The sequence below is a fragment of the Bombus huntii genome, chromosome 10 (assembly GCF_024542735.1).
Source record: "Bombus huntii isolate Logan2020A chromosome 10, iyBomHunt1.1, whole genome shotgun sequence".
Classification (NCBI taxonomy): Eukaryota; Metazoa; Arthropoda; class Insecta; order Hymenoptera; family Apidae; genus Bombus; species Bombus huntii.
Genome location: NC_066247.1, coordinates 13,983,646 through 14,002,993, shown reverse-complemented (window position 1 = coordinate 14,002,993; position 19,348 = coordinate 13,983,646). Strand labels below are relative to the sequence as shown.

The 19,348-nt window shown below is 43.6% G+C and overlaps 1 protein-coding gene and 1 long non-coding RNA gene across 2 annotated transcripts; one reads left to right on the top strand and one right to left on the bottom strand.

Moving 5' to 3' along the window:
• The first annotated feature begins 1,744 nt into the window (after positions 1–1,744).
• LOC126870260 (uncharacterized) lies at positions 1,745–3,113 on the top strand. Its single transcript, XM_050627799.1, has 3 exons — positions 1,745–2,575; positions 2,727–2,844; positions 2,916–3,113. Exons 1-3 carry the CDS (start codon positions 2,348–2,350, stop codon positions 2,996–2,998), a joined length of 429 nt encoding a protein of 142 aa, XP_050483756.1. The 5' UTR covers positions 1,745–2,347; the 3' UTR covers positions 2,999–3,113.
• On the bottom strand, positions 2,620–3,841 carry LOC126870269 (uncharacterized). Its single transcript, XR_007691260.1, has 2 exons — positions 3,100–3,841; positions 2,620–3,067 (listed from the first exon to the last, which is right to left on the bottom strand). It is a non-coding gene; the product is annotated as an uncharacterized LOC126870269 (long non-coding RNA).
• Between the last annotated feature and the right edge of the window lie 15,507 nt (positions 3,842–19,348).

Sequence of the window (19,348 nt, the reverse complement as noted above, 5' to 3'; positions counted from 1 at the left end):
GTTCCAAACGCCGTTGCTAGGCAGTTTCTGCCTGGAGTTTTGATTACTAATACAATGTATGTCCCATTGCATCGGCACCTCCGAGGCAACATCACACGTGGCTCGGCCCGCTCTCGAGGCCGCATGCCGCCACAACCACATTTCTCGGAAAACACATACAACCACTCCAGACCTCCGTTAGATAAAACATCCATCCCGTGACCGTGGCTACGTTCAGCGACCGATTGTCACCTCGAACCCAATCTCGCTTATTACAAATCTTAAGCAATTACAACTATAATAAAATCTAGGCTAAGGTACTAGAGGATGTTCCCAAAATTTCCAAGGAAAGGCTTCGGCTTTCCTTTCATCTCCGACATATATATATATATATTTACATTAGAATTAGGGTTAGGGGCGTGAAACGAATCTTCGTTTGGGTTACACGTTGTCATTATGCAATGGAGAAGACATTGACTAGTGCAAATACGATTATTATAGAACCGGACAAGTAACCGCGGTAGTTAGGTGCTCGAGAAACTAATGACAATGATCCTAGGTTCAATAACGAATCCGCGGTCGACGGGATGCTAGATGAACGTACTCACAAAATCTAAGTCGGACGCGTAATATTCACTGGTCGTAAAGAATTACTCCTTTCATCAATGAGGTCGCGAGCGAGAATGTCTTTTCCGCCCCGATGATGCCACAGAGGAAAACTATAATGGGGTGTGTCTAAGGACACGAGATCATCGGATTCGTCGAGAAAAGCCTTCGTTCAGAAAGTAAGGGAAATTGGCGTTGCTGCTAATTGGTCAATCTCCATATCGGTGGTTAGAAAAAGATGCTAGCCGCCCTCGAGGGAAAGTTGCTAGTGGGAGACGCCGCTCGTTGAAAAATAAGTCTCCCCTATTTTCCTGTAGTTGGGACAAAGACTGTTTGTCTGTTTGAAGGACTTTAGTTGACTAAATCTTAAGATTTATAACGGGCCCTCGAGCTAGCCGAACATGTACTGCGGAGACGCATCGACATCTGGCAATCATCTTACTCGAAGAATAGGGTCTGCGTGTGGCGAGCCACAGGACAGAAACCGTTGGAATGTTTACTGTCGCGTGTCGCCACGAATATCTCTTTTAAGGAGAGCTATAGAATTACTCCATACCTTTGTTAGACAAAGCGTTCATCCCGTGACCGCGGCTACGTTCGGCGACTGACTGTCGCCTCGAGCCCAAGCTCATTATCACAACTCTCGAACAATTACAATCGGGTTGAATAACTACAATTATTCAATTACAGACTCCGGTGTTCTTTCATCTCCGACATATATATATATATATATATATATATATATATATATATATATATATATATATATATTTGTAGTTGATAATGTAGTTACACATAGGATTTATTCAAATTTTAAAAATGTTAATTAATCGTAATAATGTGTTTTCATGATTTGTTTCTCACGGCTGGTTTCTATTAATTTCTAATATTCCTGTTACCATATAATAATGTGTTATATTGTATTAATTATTATTTATTCTTTTCTCGTTACGATCTTCTATTTGTATTAAATATTTGCTTTTTCATCGAAAATATAATTTATTTTGTAAGGCATAACAGTTACTATATGTGTTGATTATCCAAAATGGCCGCCTGTGAATGTCCTTAGTATATGGTGATTTTTATTGATGTCGAATCTATTATTTATTTGTTAATTATTTGTGATTTATTTTAGTATTTGACGTATAATTGAAGTCGGAATAATATTATTTTGCATTTATTTGATGTGTATAATTATTGCATGTATTCCGATGCGCACGTGTAAGAGCTATCTTATGTTCATGACAATCTAAGATGGTCGCTCGTGAATGTCTCCAGTAAAAGTATAGTGACGCGTTCTTAATTTGTTTAATACAGAAATAATTATTCGTCCGTCGCTTAGTTTCCTCTATGTTAGCGCAGTTAGAATTTTTTAAATGACAATGGTATTGTTTGTGTAATCATTATAATGTGTATATATACTATGTGTTATTTTAATATAATAACATGTGGATTGTGTTATTGTTAAATTTTATAATTTATAAATAACACTGTTTTATTGTTGTGTTTCGAGTGGTCTATTTTTATAGAGTGTTCGCTTAATTAATTTGATAGTAATATGTGCATAGTATGTTATTACCAGTTCTACTGCGTAACATAACCATATTTCTCTATGCCAGACTTAATACAATTATACTATAATAACTTAGTACAATATAATAACTTCTTATCTTAATCGTGTTTATCGATGATACTCGGTTAATCGGTCTTGATTAATTTCTAACCTATTCCTATATTATTGGCTATTTTCTGTTTCTTTGTTATGAAGTTGTCGTTACCTTGTGAGTGTAATTTGCCGCCTTTACATAGAATTTTGGTGCTAATCTATACATTGTTAGTTAAAATCTTTATTGTTTATTGGTTCTACAATTCTAATCCTTCAACGCTGAGTCCTTTACTTAGAACGGTTACATGGTGCGCGTTTGGTATCTTCTGGTTCTTCGTTACATGTCTAACACTTATCAGGACTACTTTTACTTATCCTAGAATTGTAAGTATATATATAGATATATATAAAACACTATATTTTTTATAAATATCTGTATAGTAAAATAGTCCGTCCACTATCTTGTTTGCTAAGACCGCTTCGTTAGCATCAAATTGTTTTGCTATAGTGTCAGAATATTTCCTTGGTTTTCCAGTTTCCTGTTGCAGCCTTGACTGTTTCGGTAGTATCTGGTTCAGTATTCCATAAGTATTCACTTAAGTTTGGTAGTAGGCTTCTTGTAACTGTGTCGGCTTTAATGTATATCTTCAGATGTGAGTAACAAGCTTTTTATTATTATCAATTTCTATTCCAAGATGGTTTACAACATTCTTCCCCTTTTTAGGTTATGATTGGTTACCTCGGTATTTATTACCTTCGATATCTTCATACCGTCGTATATTATGTTTTGCAAAGTTGGATCCGTAGCCAATTCTCGTGGGGTTCCTGCATGTACACTTTCTTCTACGATGATTGGTTGCATACAGACCTCGTTAACTTATAAGGTACCTTTTCTTGTTTGCTAAGACCATTCCGGTAGTATCAACTTCGATTCTTCGTACACATTTATTCCAATTTGGTAGTTGGTTTCTCATAACTGCGTTGACCCTTGTATAAACTTCTTCGATGTGAGTAGTGAATTATCGTTGTCATTCACTTAACCTATCTTAGTTATTTCTTGACTCTTTCTGCACTTATTAACTGATTTTATTTCTTCTTATTAAAGACTACTGTATCAACGCTGAGTTATTTCGTTATAATGTCATTAATTTTCTTGATTTTTTCAGTTTTATTTTCCATTGGCCAACTGTAAGTCTGTTGTTGAGCATCAGTTATTGATTGTTATCGTGCTTCATTTAGTTTAATTGAGATATTATTGTAAGTCTTTAATAGTATTATTCTCTTCCATATATATTAAGGCAATTGAGGTTAGTTTATCCATTCGTTTCTGCTGACAGTCGTATACTATGTTCTATGGAGTGGGTCCACAACTTGTTTCTGTGAAATGCCTGCATGTACGCTTCCTTCTGCGATGATTAATTGTGCACCAGATACTTTTAACTTTCACTGCTTTCAACTATTTTATTGAATTAACATGTTGAGTATTTAAATGATGGTTAGAACACACATATAGTAATTCTCCTTTTTCTTTTACATTTTGTACTATCTGCATGAGAGCGCTGTCACACTTCCTTTGGTTTAAGCACAATATTGTTATAAACATTTAGTAGTATTATGTTTTATATTGAAACAATTGAAGTTAATTCTTCCATTTGTTTCAGTTGGCTGTCATACCTTGTGTTCTATGGATATGGACATATAACCTTCTTTTTTTTTAGGGAGGAGGGGAAAATGCTTTTACACATACCCAAAGACCCACGTCTCCGGGTTATGTAAGACTCTGCAGATGACATCGCCATACCCACTAAAAACCCCTCCTCATTCTCCCTATGCTACGGTACTCGAGGCACCAACCCGGTACAGTCATTCGACATTACTTTAGGTTGGCCTCTATACCACGTACCCAATCCTTTATCCTCTCTCCTCGACTCCGGTCATTCTTCTCCTCCTTCCTTCCCTTCTTCCTCTGTCCTCCACCTCCCTTTCCTTAGAAAGCCGGCATTTCATCGCCTTTGTACAAAAGTCATGAAACCTGTTCCACAGCCGCTCCTCTGCTGCCATCTTCTCAACGACTCGGTTCCCCAATTTAAAATCTTCACCAATCTCGACCTCCAACTCCGCTCTCTCCTCCGTCCATCCAGGGCACCAAACTAGCACATGCTCGGCGTCATCCATCACCGCACCGTAATCCCAACAGCTGGTGTGCGACTCTTTGCCGATCCTATGACGGTAACAGTTAAAGATACCGTGTTACGTAAGGATCTGCATCTGTATGGTAGTTGATCCTCCTCCTTATTTTGTAGAAGATCAGCAGATCTTCTACGAGTCTCTTAATCTAATTGTAAGGGCTGTGGAGCGCCCACTCCAATCTCCACCTGTCCTCTGCCTCCGTCTCCAAATCCTTCATTTCTTCTTGCCCAACATGTGCCATTTCTTCAGGGCTCTCGTTGATCCGCCTCTTCACTCCATACTGTTTCCACCGCAACCATGCCTTGATGTAAATCGGCATGCTACCGGTAAGCACACACAAAGCCCCATGTGACACCGTACGGTAGGCGGTAGACGTACGGATCAACGCTGCCCTTTGCGCCCTTCTCATGATCGTCCTGCCTGGTGACAAAGAGGTCATCCAGGATTCCCTTCACTCTATCTCTTCCAAGGAGCTCCATTGGCGCCGACCGCATCATTTTCTTCCTCACTACATGATACGGCCTGCCCCATGAATCCTGATCCAAGGTGGCGCAGAACCCCTTCCAACTCTCCCCCTTGCTACGCCCGATCGCCCTTTTCAGTCGCCTCTTAGTATCCTTGAATTCGGCTACCAGGACCTCGGCATCGTCCTTGCGGGCCGCCATCGCTCGCTGGGCTCTTCTTCTAGCTCTTAGAGTTCGCTCCTTAACGTAGCGAGCTCATCGCTCCACCAATAGTTGGCGCTCTCCTCTTCGCACTCGCCGGGTATCTCTTCTTCAAGTCCACGTCACACGTATGCTCCAGACTCTTCTGCAGTCGTTCGCCACATACCGTCTCGTCAAATTTAAAACCATTTTCGTCATAGACTCCGTCAAATTTGTTTAAAAAACCCTCTACATCCATCTCTTTCGTCAAATATTTAAAGGCGCCACCCTCCACCCGCTTAATATTATCCCTAAACTTATGCTCAATATAAAAATGGTCAGAGGCTGAGTACCAACCTAGAACCCTACTCCCCCTCCAACTCAGCCTTATTCGTCTATTAACACTAAGTATATCCGGGAAACTAGTCCTTTCATTTCTCAGAAAGGAATAGTTTCCCGTCGTCCTAATAGGTATAAGCTCGTTCCTCGTTGTAACGTCCAGCAGACATGTTCCCCTACGGTCCGTCTTAGACCCCCCCCCCCCCCACCGAGGATTTCGCATTAAAGTCACCGGCAACCATAATCGCCGGTGCTCTTTTTCTCCCCTCCTTTATGATCCCTTCCAGTTCCTTCAAATAATCGTTGAACTGGCCCTTACTCTTATTAGGGGAACAATACCCACTGACGCAAAATACGTCACAAACCCTGAACCCTACAATCCCTACATTTCTTATCAGGGTCTCGCTTGCCGCATGTTTTCCATTAAACAGGGTGACCCATATCGATGCATCCCCACCCTCGTCATTAAACCACAATGACAACTGCCTATAGGGCTCGGAGATGACCACAATGTCCACCCTGCTTTCGCATACGCACTGCATCATTAGGTCTTGCGCAAGCCTGCATCTATTTAGATTTATTTGTAGAACCCTAACTGGGCCCCCGTCTATTCCTAACACCTAAACGCTCCATAGGGCACGCCAACGAACCCGTTACATGCCTTGCATTTATGCCACCATGTTTCAGACACATAGCGCATCTCGGCTCTTTATCACAATCTCTCATTATATGCTCAGCGCTGCCGCTCCTCCTACACGACTCCCTGCCATGACATGCAACAGTACACCCTGCCGCCACATGCCCCAACATGTGACACCTATAACAACGCCGAATATTAGCTAACTGCCTTACAGAAGCTATCGTTAACCCCGTTCTCAGCCTCCTCTCTCTCGTCACTAGGCACTCCACTCGCTGGGCGGACCACCACCGCCTCTTGCGTGCCCCATGGTGCCGCTTTTATAGATTTGACTTCTATATCCGCATTCTCCTCAATTGCCCACTGCAACCTGATCTCGTCCACCAGCTCTTCTTTGCTGGTGAGGGGATCGATGTTCCTTATTTGTAGAGTCGCCCTGTTCACCAGAGCGGCCACATCCGTACTATCACTCAAGGCGACTCTCAATTTGGCCGCCGCCTCGCTAACCACTACTGTCCTGTCGAATTCGATTAGGATGTGGCCCGCTGTCTCGTCCTACGGACCCCCGTGGCTCCTTCCAATGAACTCCTCACCGCCATTATCCTCTTATAAACATGAAGCCATTCGCAACCTTCCTCCAGCTTAATTAGAATGGCTTCCTTCCTCCTCCTGTTTCTTGATACGCCTCTCTCTTCGGTACCAACCTGCCGGTTGTTTCCCGGACGCACCATCGGAGTAGCTTGCTCTAAGGGAGCTCTCCTCTCCCTCTTCCTTTTTTCTACCCTCATCCACCCTTCGGAGTCCTCGCTGAAGTCACCCCTTATCGCTCTGTTCTCCCTCCCACATGCCTCGGCGTATGTGACCTCTCCTCTTCGGGGCCTCTTATACTCCTCAACTCTCGTAATTTCAGCCGGCGATACTACCTTTCTTTTTGGGTATCCGCCCTTAGCTATCGTCACTTCTCTCTTCATCTCTGATCTGTCTACCCTTTCTTCAACCTCGACAGGCTCTCTCCTTCTCCTTCTTCCTCTTTCCTTGTGATCCCCATACTGCTCCAAACACAGGATGACAGGATGCCCTTCATCAGGTTGCCTATCTCCCTTATCCCCTCATCCTTATCTTTGTCAAACTTCAACTTCTTCATCACCACGTTGAACATTTTAACCGCTCCTGCCAGGGCTAGCATGAGCCCTTTCAACTCAACCCTAATGTGCGACGCTTCCTGCTAGCAACTTTCTCTCAAGGGTGGTTAGCATCCTTTTCCAACCAACGACTCAAAATTTAGCCAATTAACAGCGACGCCCATTTCCCTCACTTTCCGAACCAACGCTTTCCTCAACGCATCCGATGATCTCGTATCCTGAGACACACCCCATCATAGTTTTCCTATGCAGCATCATCGTGAGGAAAAGGCAGTCGCGAGTCGCCTGTCCGAATTGATGGTTGGTAGTTGGTAGCAAGACTGAATCCGAGTCCCTCGACCTCTCAAGCAATCATCGTCCCAACTCGTAGCGCATATCGAATCGTATCCATCCGAGCTTGAACTTGTAGCCGCGAACCGCGAGCCGAATTTAATAACCGCGAGTTACGTCAAGTGTACTTATTAGATATTATCGTTAATAAACATTTATTGTTAAACGAATTCGAGTGTTCCTTCAATCACTATCACGCCCTATCCACCTCAGTAGTAATGCGAGGAGTAGGAAATGCCTGTATTGCACGTACATCTCCTATTTTGTCCATCGCATGTATTAATGATTTTTACATTGGAGATAATTTTTCATGTCCATGCTGATAGCTATTTAAAATATGATATCGCGATTGATCGTGAAATTTTAAGTCAAGGTTTTGACGTAATATTTTCGAGAACTAAATATAAATACGGTCGCGGATCGATATCCTTTACTCCTTATTGCGGAACAAATCGCGAGATTGCAAATGCGAAATACTTTATTAGTCTGGACATGGCTAGCGGGTTTCGCCAAATCCCTATTCATCCTAATTCTAGGAAATATACAGTATTGGTTACCCTCGATGGACAATTTGGACAATAAGTTGTTGTTTTCTTCAAATTCTTTTGTGCCTTTGTTCGGTCCATTCGACGTCTTTTATTTGCATAGCATGGTTGCGTGCACGTCTAGTATTTCTTTCGGAATCGTTTTTCCGAGCGGCGATACTATGCTGACTCCGTCGAAAACAGGGATCTTTGCATTTTCGGACAACCCTAATAATTTTGCGACTAATACTTGTCTAAATGTTGTAATGTTTATGTTCTTCCTTGCTGCAATTTTGTAAACCATCAAAGCGTTTACCACAGAAATCCTCAGAAGGAGTCGCATGCCAAGTCTTCTGTACCATTTGATCCCTTTTTTGAATTGTGGTGACATAAGAAACTATTTGTTTCGATCGTTCGCGGAGAAACGCGATCGCGAGATAGCACGTCAACGAGAGTTGTAAGTTTCCGTTACGATTAAATAATCGACGCCACGAACTGATCGATTCCCTTATTTCGATTAGGATAATAAGGGTAGTTCAATGAATTCCACAGAATTAACACAAATAAATTAACGTTTATTTTAACAAATTATCAACTAGGAAGACATAAAGAGAACAACAAAAAGAAATGTAACTACGTAATGCGCGATATAAGGTATGTGTTGACTGTTCGGCTTCTCGAAACGTTCTGCACGCCTTCCGATTTTTTCCGTTTTTTCTGGAAGGCGACCCCCACTACGTTCGGATCACGCCACATTCTTTTACGCCAGATAAAATAACGGCCACGAATCGACGTTTCTGGAGGTCGCCCTGCTTAATGAACCATGCGCTTGCCACTACAATGTTTGTTTGCCGGGCAGCCGCGACGATCCGTCTGCGACATTATAGTGCCGCGACCGACAGTTAAGAATATGATCTATGGCAAGCCGCATGGCGTAACACTATTTGGTCGGAATAATCTATACCACTGTTACGTTTTGTCTGGCTCGTTTTGATTGCGTTGCCGTTAATTTTTGAATTTAGATTAAATTGTAGTATTGTCTGTTATTTAATGCGATTTGAAATTAAACTCCACGTTTCGGCTAACCTGCTATGCGCAGGAGTACTGGCACGGGAGAGGATTAAAGTCGGTGAAAATAAATGTTCGCTTAATCCTGCTATATTATTAGACAAATATTCTTCACAAAAAAAATGTTTATTCGTATTCTAATTGGATATTGACAGAGTAGTCGTTGAAATTTCGAATGCTCGGAGTTACAATCGTTCGCAATACGTTTCGCTCTTATTAATTACAAGATTTTAATTTCGATAGATTTTCGATAGTTTACAAATTGACAAATACAAACACGTCGATTAACAAGACTAACAAGAATTGGAAACTAATAAAACGAAGAACTAAAAGCTAAAGAACTAAAGGACTAAAGAATCTAAAAGCTGAGAGCAAAACTAAGAGCTAAAGGAATTAAGAGCTGAAAACTAAGGAACTGAAGAATTAAAAAACAAAGGAATTGAGAAATTAAGAGATAGAGGAATTAAGAATTAATCGCTATGAACAAGAAATTACTTGCCAGGAAATGGGAACTGATCGCCAAGAACAAAAGAGTTAATCACCAAGAACTGAGAAAACTAATCACCCAAAACTGAGGAATTAACTGCTCTAAAACTAAGGAATTATTACCGCTTCTTCTATGCCGCTACGCTTATTTATATTTAGGTCTACCGTGGAGGGGTTGTCATGTGACGGGTTATTCCGTGGGGGTTGTGAGGTTCGAATTTGGTTTATATACAAATTGTTAAAATTTATTTAAATTTCAAATTGGAACGCTCACTCGCGCTATTGGTAGTTTTAGCCTACGTTACGACGCGTACGCAGCGCGGGACGTGACACCACACTTTCCTTCGATATATTCAACAACAGCTAGTGGTTTTAATGTTGCGAACAAACGAAGCGAGAGATCATTCTTGAGATTTCTTTGAAAAACACGCGTGTCAGTCAACGTGCCGTTCGTACGTTGTTGTTTATTTGGATGATGTTCTAATTATTGCCGACTCAATAGATCAAGCTCTAGAAAGATTGTACGCCGTATCAAATACCCTCGTAAATGCCGGATTTCCTTCCAATTTTTCTAAATGCTTTTTCCTAAAGATATCGGTACTCTATTTGGAACATGTAATTCATAACGGAGAAGTTCGCCCCAACCCGGGTAAAATACAAACCTTGAGTTCTTTACCTGAACCAACGACCGTTACATAGCATAGACAGTTCATAGGTTTAGTTTCTTCCGAAAATTCGTCTCTAAATTTTCACAGGTAATGAAACCTTTATGCACACTTACTTCCGTTAACCAAAACATAGCTTGGACAGATAAACACGAAAAGATGAGGCAAGATGATGCTTTGGTGTTAACGATATTTGACCCTAATTATCTGATAGGATTACATACTGACGCTAGTTCGGATGTATATGGGGATACTTTAATGCATAAGGATGAAAGTAAAAACAGAGTAGTAGAATACTATAGTAAAGGAACTAGCCCTGCGGAATGTGGATATCATTCACAATGAGTTAGAGACGTTAGCAGTTGTAAACGCTGTTAAACATTTTCGCCACAATTTACATGAACGAGAATTTCTTGTTGTCACTGATTGTAATTCCTTGAAGGCATCTAGTAATATGGTGAATTTAAATGACAGGGTATACAGGTGGTGGGCTTACTTACAAACTTTTAATTTTGACATTGTGTATCGAGAAGGTAAACGAATGGCTCACGTAATTTCTTTCCGCGGGATCCCATAGACATTGATCATAGTATAATTAACAAGGTCAAAAAAAAGAAATTAATCTAGCCGAAATCTCAGAAGATTGGCTGTTAGCAAACGTTGGGATCCTCAGATTTCACAAATCGTCACTAAATTGCAAAATGATGAGCTCGCGGAAGATGTCGCAAATGCGTATGAATTACGATCTGGTACCCTTTATCGTAAAATACAAAGAGAAGGCCGGACTCTCTTCTTGCCCATTGTCCCAAGAGATTTTAGATGGTCCGTTATTAACCATGTGCATTAGTCAACTATGCACATAGGTTGGGATAAAACGCTTGAGAAGCTGTACGAGTATTACTGGTTCGAAGGAATGGCGAAATATGTTCGTGAATTCGTAGAGAACTGTCATGCTTGTCAAGTTTCAAAGGCAAGTTCAGGTAAAATACAAGCTGAATTACATCCTATACCTAAGACTATCATACTTGGGCATGCAGTTCACGTGGACATAACGGGGTTCATGTGGACTATGCGGTAAAAGTGATTCTAAAGAATATTGTAATATCGGAAAATAAAGATAGAATTTTTTTCCCGATTGCTTACAATTTATTAATATTAAATTGAATATACAAATATAAATTGGACAGAAAATGATATTTATTTAACGGAAACTAAATGCAATACTCGTATCTATATCAAATAACTTTACAGTTATTTGGCCACTCTCGTCACAACGAATCTAACACACACACACACTCTCTCTCTCTCTCTCTCTCTCTCTCTCTCTCTCTCTCTCTCTCTCTCTAACAACTCTATCAATTCTCTCGACTCTACTCTTCGACGACTCGATTAGCTCTGACTCTCGCAACACGCACACTCTGATCTTTCGGTCGTCCCGCCTTGAATAGCGAAACCGTCCTTCTTCTAACGTTGTCTATTATTTTCCTCATACCTATGTAAGAACTAGATAACTTTAGTCACGTAGGCACTCTTAAATGTAAACGAACCACAGAAAGACGACGTACACGGTTTTTTTCTATTTTCAACCGATCTCTAGTTCAAACTACCTTACGATATTACAATATGTCATTGTTTTGGTCGACGTCTTCTTTCAATTCGTATATCTGCATCATACTCATAAAATAGATTCCATTAGTACCGTTGAAGCACTTAAGTCTACTATATTTTTATTCAGCAGTCCTTGCCGGATAATAACGGATCAAGAGAGATGTTTTACGGGTGAAGAATTCCAAGATTTCTGTCAAGGTAAACACTAAACTCTACTTAATCTCAACTGGTGCGAGTAGGACCAACGAACAGGTAGAGCGTATTATGGATACGTTGAAAATTATGTTTACTACGATAGAAACGACCGGGCGATCGTGGCTAGACCCGATTGGCGAAATACAGTTGGCTTTGAATTGCACTACCAACCGCGTGACCAAATCGAGCCCATTGGAGCTATTAATCGGTAAAACAGCTAGACCATACGACTTGTTGCTATCTGACAATATCGAGGATAGGGAAATAGATATTTCCGATGTAAGACGACAGGCAATAAATTTAAAAAAAAAACATAGAAGCGAGTGCCAAATACAATAAACACAGATTCGACAAAACTAAAACTAAAGTAGTCAGATTCAATCTCGGCGACTTTGTATTACGCAAGAATGAAGAAAGGAATCAAACTAAACTAGATCTGTGGCGGCACGGGCCACGGATCTTTTCAACGGCTCCGGAGGCAAAGCGCGACGCCGCCAAAGCGCAACACCGACGTGCCCAATGTACCATCGATATCTTCACACTCTTTCCGCCGAATTCTCGGAAGAGCATACACGTGCCAGCACTGGCGGCACATCTAATGAATGCACGCTAGTGGGGGATATCGATGGGCTACGAAGGGAAGAATCCGTGCGATCCGAAACAAAAGCAGAGTCAGTCTGTCTTGCGCCATTAAATGTGTAACTTCTCGGGACCTTTTGCATAGCAACGCGTCGAACGAACTCGCGGTGTCTATCGTTATTTGTTAGTTGTTACCTGTTGTCTGTTAAGTGTAATTGTTAGTTGTTAATTGTTAACTCTGATTGTTGATTAGTTCTAATAAAACTATTGTTCGTTAAAAACACCAAGAGTAGTTCCTTACGCACCTATCACCATACAACCTCAGATCCAAAATTTAGGGGCCCGTTTGTAATAGCAGAGATTTTGGAAAAAGATAGGTATACCTTAACAAAAATTAGACGGTAAACGATCTTATAAATACAGTCACGACAGATTGAGAAAAATGCCAGATAGTTGTATTTCCGCTGAGTTGGATGTATGTAGCAATGGCGAGAACAGTGACCATGGCGATAAGAGTACCCCGATCTCGGAGGATCATAAGTACAATGACCATAACGTCTAGCAGAGTATGTTATGAAGCTCGGTAAGGTCGTATGATGGGTTCACATGCACCATGAGTGGTAATGTTATGAAGCTTGTTGAGGTCGTGTGCTAAGTTCAGATGCACCCGGGGCGACAATATAATCAAACCCTGTGTGGTCGTGCGATCCAGAAAAACGAGATTCATTTTTTTATTTAGTTGTTTACATTCACAATTTGTCCGATTTGGACATTTGGTAGAATTTTTTGGCTGTTTAATTATCATGTGGGCGGCTACCCCCAGCGGGGTACCATCTTCGTGTTTGTTAGGTTATATCCTTTATGAGATCTGTTGGGTGTTTCCTTTTTAGTCTTCTTTCTATGCTTGACGTGTTGATCGTTTCCGCTGCCAGTCGGTTCGGGTGCGTTGCTATTCTTTCTCTGTACCTTCTTGCACATCTGCTAATCTCCTCCTTGACCGTTAGTATTTCCGAATGAATAGTATTCCGAAAGTCCTCGTTTCTAACGTACCATGGGGCGTTTACTATTGTTCTAAGAATTTTAGCTTGCATTGTCTCTATTTTGTTTATATGGCTCATTCCTGCTGTTTTCCATAGTGGTATTCCGTACGTCCAGATTGGTTTTATGATTATTTTGTATATTTTTAATTTATTTTCTATACTTAGTTTGGATTTTCGATTTGTTAGCCAATGCATTTGTCTCCTTGCCGTCTGTATTTTGTCTGTTATTGATTTGATATGCTGTTTCCATGTGAGTTGTGTATCTATGCAGAGTCCTAGGTATTTGACTTACCTTGTTTGTATTATGTTTATGCCGTTAAGAAAGATGTTTGATGGTATCTGTTTTCGCAGTGTGAATGTAATATGGTTGCATTTACTGGGGTTTGCTTTAATTTGTTTAACTTGTAGCCACTTTTCTATTTTTGTGATATGTTCTTGTAGTAATGTGACTGCTGTTACAGGGTTAGTGTGCCTGACTAGTACCGCTGTGTCGTCCGCGAAAGTCAGTATTTTGTAATTGGTAGTTGTTGGTACGTTAGCCGTGTATAGTGTGTAGAGTATTGGTCCTAAGACGCTTCCTTGCGGAACCCCTATCTTGATGTCTTTGACTTCGGAGTATGTGTCCTTGATTTTTATTATGAAGGTTCTGCTGCTTAAGTAGGATTTTATTAATTGGTATATTTGCTCCGGGAATTGTTTCCTGATTGTTTGTAGTAGGCTTTCGTGGTTTATTTTGTCAAATGCTTTCTCTATGTCCATAAAGAGGGCTGTACAGTATTGTTTATTTTTTAGTGCTAGTTGACCAGTCTGTGCATTTGCTCTATGGTGGAGTGTTTGTTTCTGAATCCGAATTGGTGATCCGGTATTAATTTTTCCTTTTCTATTATTGGTTTTATGCGGTCGTAAATTACTTTCTCTAGTATTTTTGAGAACACAGGAAGTAACGATATTGGTCCGTATGATGTAGTTTGATGTGGGTCTTTGCCTGGCTTGGGTAACATTATGATCTGTGCCAGTTTCCAAAGTTTAGGAAAGTATTGAATTCTTAGTATTGCGTTAAATATTATTGTGATCTGTCTTATCGCTTTTGGCAGAAGGTTTTTCAAGATTTTGCCATTGATTAGGTCGATTGCTGGTGCTTTATTATTTTTTGTTTTCTCGATTGTGTTTCTAATTTCTTGTGCTGTTGTTTTAGGTATGGTATAGTGTTTGTCAGTTGATGTACAAATGGTTAGCGCATCCTCGTCCGTATGACTATTGTGGTTGCTGTTATTGGTATTATGTGGTGTAAATGTGTTGCATAGGTGGTTGGAAAATTCTTCAGCTTGCTCGTCGTTGCTTTTTGCCTATGTGTTATCTGCTCTTCTGATTGCTGGGACCAGTTTTATTATCTTTTTTATTTTTTTTGTGGCTTTCCATAGGGAGTAGTTGTAGTTCTCGTATGCAGGTAGTGACTCAATGAACTTTGTGAACTCGTTGTTGCTGTGTTCTTTTATTTTGTTTTTTATTTCCTCTGCAAGTTTGTTTAGGTGTTTTTTGTTTCCTTTTGTACTATGCTTTTGCCATTTTGCTTTCGCTTTTCTCTTTTCTCTCATTTTTTCGAGGATGTCTGGCGGAATTATTTTTATTTGTCTATTGGTTGATTTAGGTATAGTGGTTGCCCATGCTGCCTCTTGAATAGTTTCTGTAAATGTTGTTACTGCTTGATCGATGTGTTCAGATGTTCTCAATGGGATGTTGCAGTTGATTTTGCTCTGAATTATTTTTTTAAATGTTTGCCATTTGGTGGTTTTATTGCATAGTATCTCTGAATTGTTATAAAGTATTGGTTTGTTTCTGTGTGTAATTATTATGGGTGTATGGTTGGAGGTAAGCTCGAGGCTGGGTGCTATGTTTAGTTTATTTGCGTTTAGTTCCTTTGTAACTGCAAAATCAAGTAGGTCAGATATTTTGCTCAGGTCCGTCGGCCAGTATGTCGGTCTTCCCGTGGATAATATATTGAGGTTATTGTTTCTAATGTAGTTTTCCAGGGTTCTACCTCGAGGTGTAGTGGTTCTTGATCCCCATAGTGTGTGCTTTGAGTTGTAGTCTCCCGCTGCGATATACTTGTTCGAGATTTGGAGTGGCCGCCTGGTAATTGCCGCGACGGTTTATGTGAACCAGAAGCGACCCTCGGGCAGGACGACCGTCAAGGGTCTACGCTACTCTAGTGCGGACCCATCATAAACAGTGGGCCTATTGTACAGTCAAGGTACTTTAGGACCCCACGGAAAAGACCCATAAAATACGAAATTTCTTTATTTTTATGCTACATCTCAGGAAGACCGGACACGCGGGTTCCCCCCAAGTGTAAGGTCACCCGCGCGCGAACCTTCACGAAAGCAGCCAGCCCATCCTCAAACATACGTCTTTACCCAATAATCAGTGAGGAACAGACTTGAGACACACCCACCACGAACCTTCCGCTACAACAGCAACATCCCCAAGACTCATTCTTGCACCAGTATTCTAAGAGTCAACACATAACAAGACTCTCCTGCACCAGTATTCTAAGAGTCAACACGTAACAGTATTCAGTCAGTGAACATTATATTTAACAGGATAATCAGTAAACTTAAGAACAGTTGTATTCAGAGTATTAAGTGGAATTCAGGGAACTTAAAGACAGTTGTAATCAGAGTATTGAGTGGAATAAATAAGGTGAACTAAACCTCGCTCTTTACATTTATTACAATCCTCCACCTTGAGCGCTAATAGCGTTCAAGGCTCGCGATACCAACCGATCAGTTGTGCCAGACTGGTCATTAGTTCTAGTTAGGCCCAGTCCGCGCACGGCACGGGTCGCGCAGGCCGTTGCGATTTCGCCGATGCGCTGCGTCTCGTGCCAGCCACGATCCCCGACCAGGACCAGGGTGTCGTCCGCATGGCCGCGCCTGGGGGCAGCGGGCATCGCAGTACCTCGCCGTAAGCAATGTTCCATAGGATCGGTCCCAATACCGAGCCCTGCGAGACTCCGCGCTCGACGGGTCGCCGTTCCTCCCCTTCCTTGCAGGTGTAGCATATCCACCTGTCGTCGAGGTAGGCTCGGATCAGCCGGACGAGGTAGCCGGGAACCTCGAAGTGCTCCAGGGCCGTCAGTATCCTGTCCCATGGCATGGAGTTAAACGCGTTGACAATATCCAGGGAAACCGCCAGCGCCACGTCGTTCCGGGAAACCATGTCCTCTACCAGTGCCAGCACGCGTCTGACCACGTCTGTCGTCGAGCGTCCCTTCCGGAAGCCGTACTGGCTTTCGTGCCAAACTAGTACCTGACCCGCTATGTGTCGCTCCAAGCGGGTGGCGACTACCCTCTCCAGTAGTTTGCCGACCTCGTCTATCAGGCATATCGGCCGGTACGCTGACGGCGAGGTCGTCGGTCGGCCCTCTTTATGGAGCAAGACCAGCCTCGTCGTCCGCCATGCCCGGGAGTAAACTCCCGCTTTCAGGCATCTTGTGTAGAGGCGCCGAAGTCTGGGGGCCATGACTCCCACTACTTCCCTCCAGATCCGACCCGAGATTCCGTCCGGGCCCGGCGCCATGTCGCGGGAGGTCATTCTTCTGGTCGCCTCCCATATTTCTTCCTCTGTGTCGGAACGTCTTCCAACGTTCGTGTCGTTTCCCGCGACCGTTCTGCCGCCCTGTCTTCTTGCGGGAGGAAAAGCATCCCAATGATCCGCAGCAGCAGCGCATGTTCCATTTCCATCGTTGCTAGGGGGCCCTTCACGCAAAGTTTCCGCGTCACCGTCCTGTATGGCCATCCCCATGGGTCAGCCTCGACTGTTTCAACTAGTTCGGACCAGGCACGGTCCTTCGCGTTTTTAATCTTCATTTGCAGCGAGCGCCGTAGCACGCGGTACACCCGGTAGCGCAAGGAGACTTCTTCTTCGTCGCGTCATCGCCAGCGGCGGGCCCTTAGGTACTGTCTTCGGGCCTAGACGCATCTCGTCCTCAGCTCCGCGATGTCAAGGTTCCACCAGTAGACTGCCCTGCTTCGCACCGTGTCTGGTATGGCACGTGGCATGGATGCGTCGCAGATTGCTGTCATGGCTCGGCGAAGGTTCTCGGCCTCCTCTTCCACGTCTGTTTCGGTCGTCGCCGTCGAGGCCTCCCAGCTCTAAGTTGTTGCTATAGCAGCCGCCCGGAGTAGATCTCCGTTCATCTCCTTTACCTTCCATCTTGGCGGTGGGCGCGCGCGTCCTTTCCTCAGCGGGCCGCGACCATCGCCTGCAGTCGCCGTTCTAGGTCCAGGTGTGTCCACCTCCATGAATATGTAGAGGTAGTCCGACCGGCTACTCTCCAACCTGAAATCCGCCTGAATGCATCGGGGGAGGCCCATGTGATGTCGACGATGGAGCTCCCTCTCCACGCCACGCAGGTACTGATCGAGCCCCTGTTCACCAACAGGAGTCTGAATCCCGCGGCCCAGTTTGACAGCGCGCGGCCGCATGTGTTGGCGCTGGCGTTCCCCCATATCCACACTGATTCAAGGCCGTTTCGGGCGGGCCAGATTTCTCCCAGTCGGACGTCCTCCAGCTTGCAACCGCTCTCCCCCAGGGTATTCTGGATTTTCCCCTTGGTGGCCGATATATCTATCATAGACACCCTTGCTTCCGCGGCTCGGAAGGGTGTCGCCACGCGGACCTTGTTCGGATCCAGAGCCCGCGTCAGGCGTGCTGCGAGCGTTGCGGCCTTCTCCCTCTCCTGATCCTCGGGGACCTCCAGAATGACGCCTCCGGTGATGGTCTTTAGCATCCTCATCGTGCTGATGCCGACCTCAACCAGGGAGACGCTGTTTCTGGCCGCAGCCAGCACCTCCGCGTAGGATTGGCCCGATTTATCTGTCAGGGTAATCGTTACCGCTGACGTTCGTGGTGTATGTGGCAGCTTGCCTCCCCCTCTTCGCGCATTCTCCGATCTGAGGCTTTCCTCAGGCTCTTCGCCCCTGTCCCGGGGATTAGCTTCGCCGGTTGTTTCTTCTCTGCTTCCTTCTTCTTTCTATTTTTTTTCTTTTCGACGGTCTGCCATTCTGTGGCAGCCGCTTGTCCTCCCTTGGTCACTGGAGCGTTTGGGACTCCAGACTCAATCCTTCTTGTGCTCTCGTCCGGAACGATCTCCTTTTCTTCCCTCCTTTCCATGTTTTGAAGGCGTTCTTCCAACCGGTGCAGCGAGGGTCTTATCTCCTCTATCTCGTGTTCGATTGCGGCGAGACGCGCCGTGTCACTGCTCTTCCGCGGCGGGGCGCGCGGCCAACTCTTTTCGGAGCGCCTCGTTCTCCGCCTCTAGTGTCGCTAGTAGAGGTTCACATCTCTTCGGCTAGGCCCTCTTCCTCTGTCGTTTCTTCGGTCTGTAGGTTCTCCGTGTTCAGTGTGGGGTGTGAGGGCCCCTTCTTTGGCGGGACCGCCCTCGTTATGCTCCTGGTGCTGACGTGTGACGTCTCAGCAACCAGCTTCGCTTCGCTCCCTCCTCTGACGATTTCCCCTACCTCCATATCTTTCGCCACGGTTGCGACTTTTTTCGCCATTGGGCGCAGAAATGGCCACTTTCTCCGCACTTGCTATTCCACCAGTCACTGTTACTTTCGAATGGCCCGCGCGGCGCGCTTTTGACGCACGTGCCAATATGGCTGCGTCTGTGTAGTTCCTCGGGTAGCCCGTCTAACGGCGCTGTGTC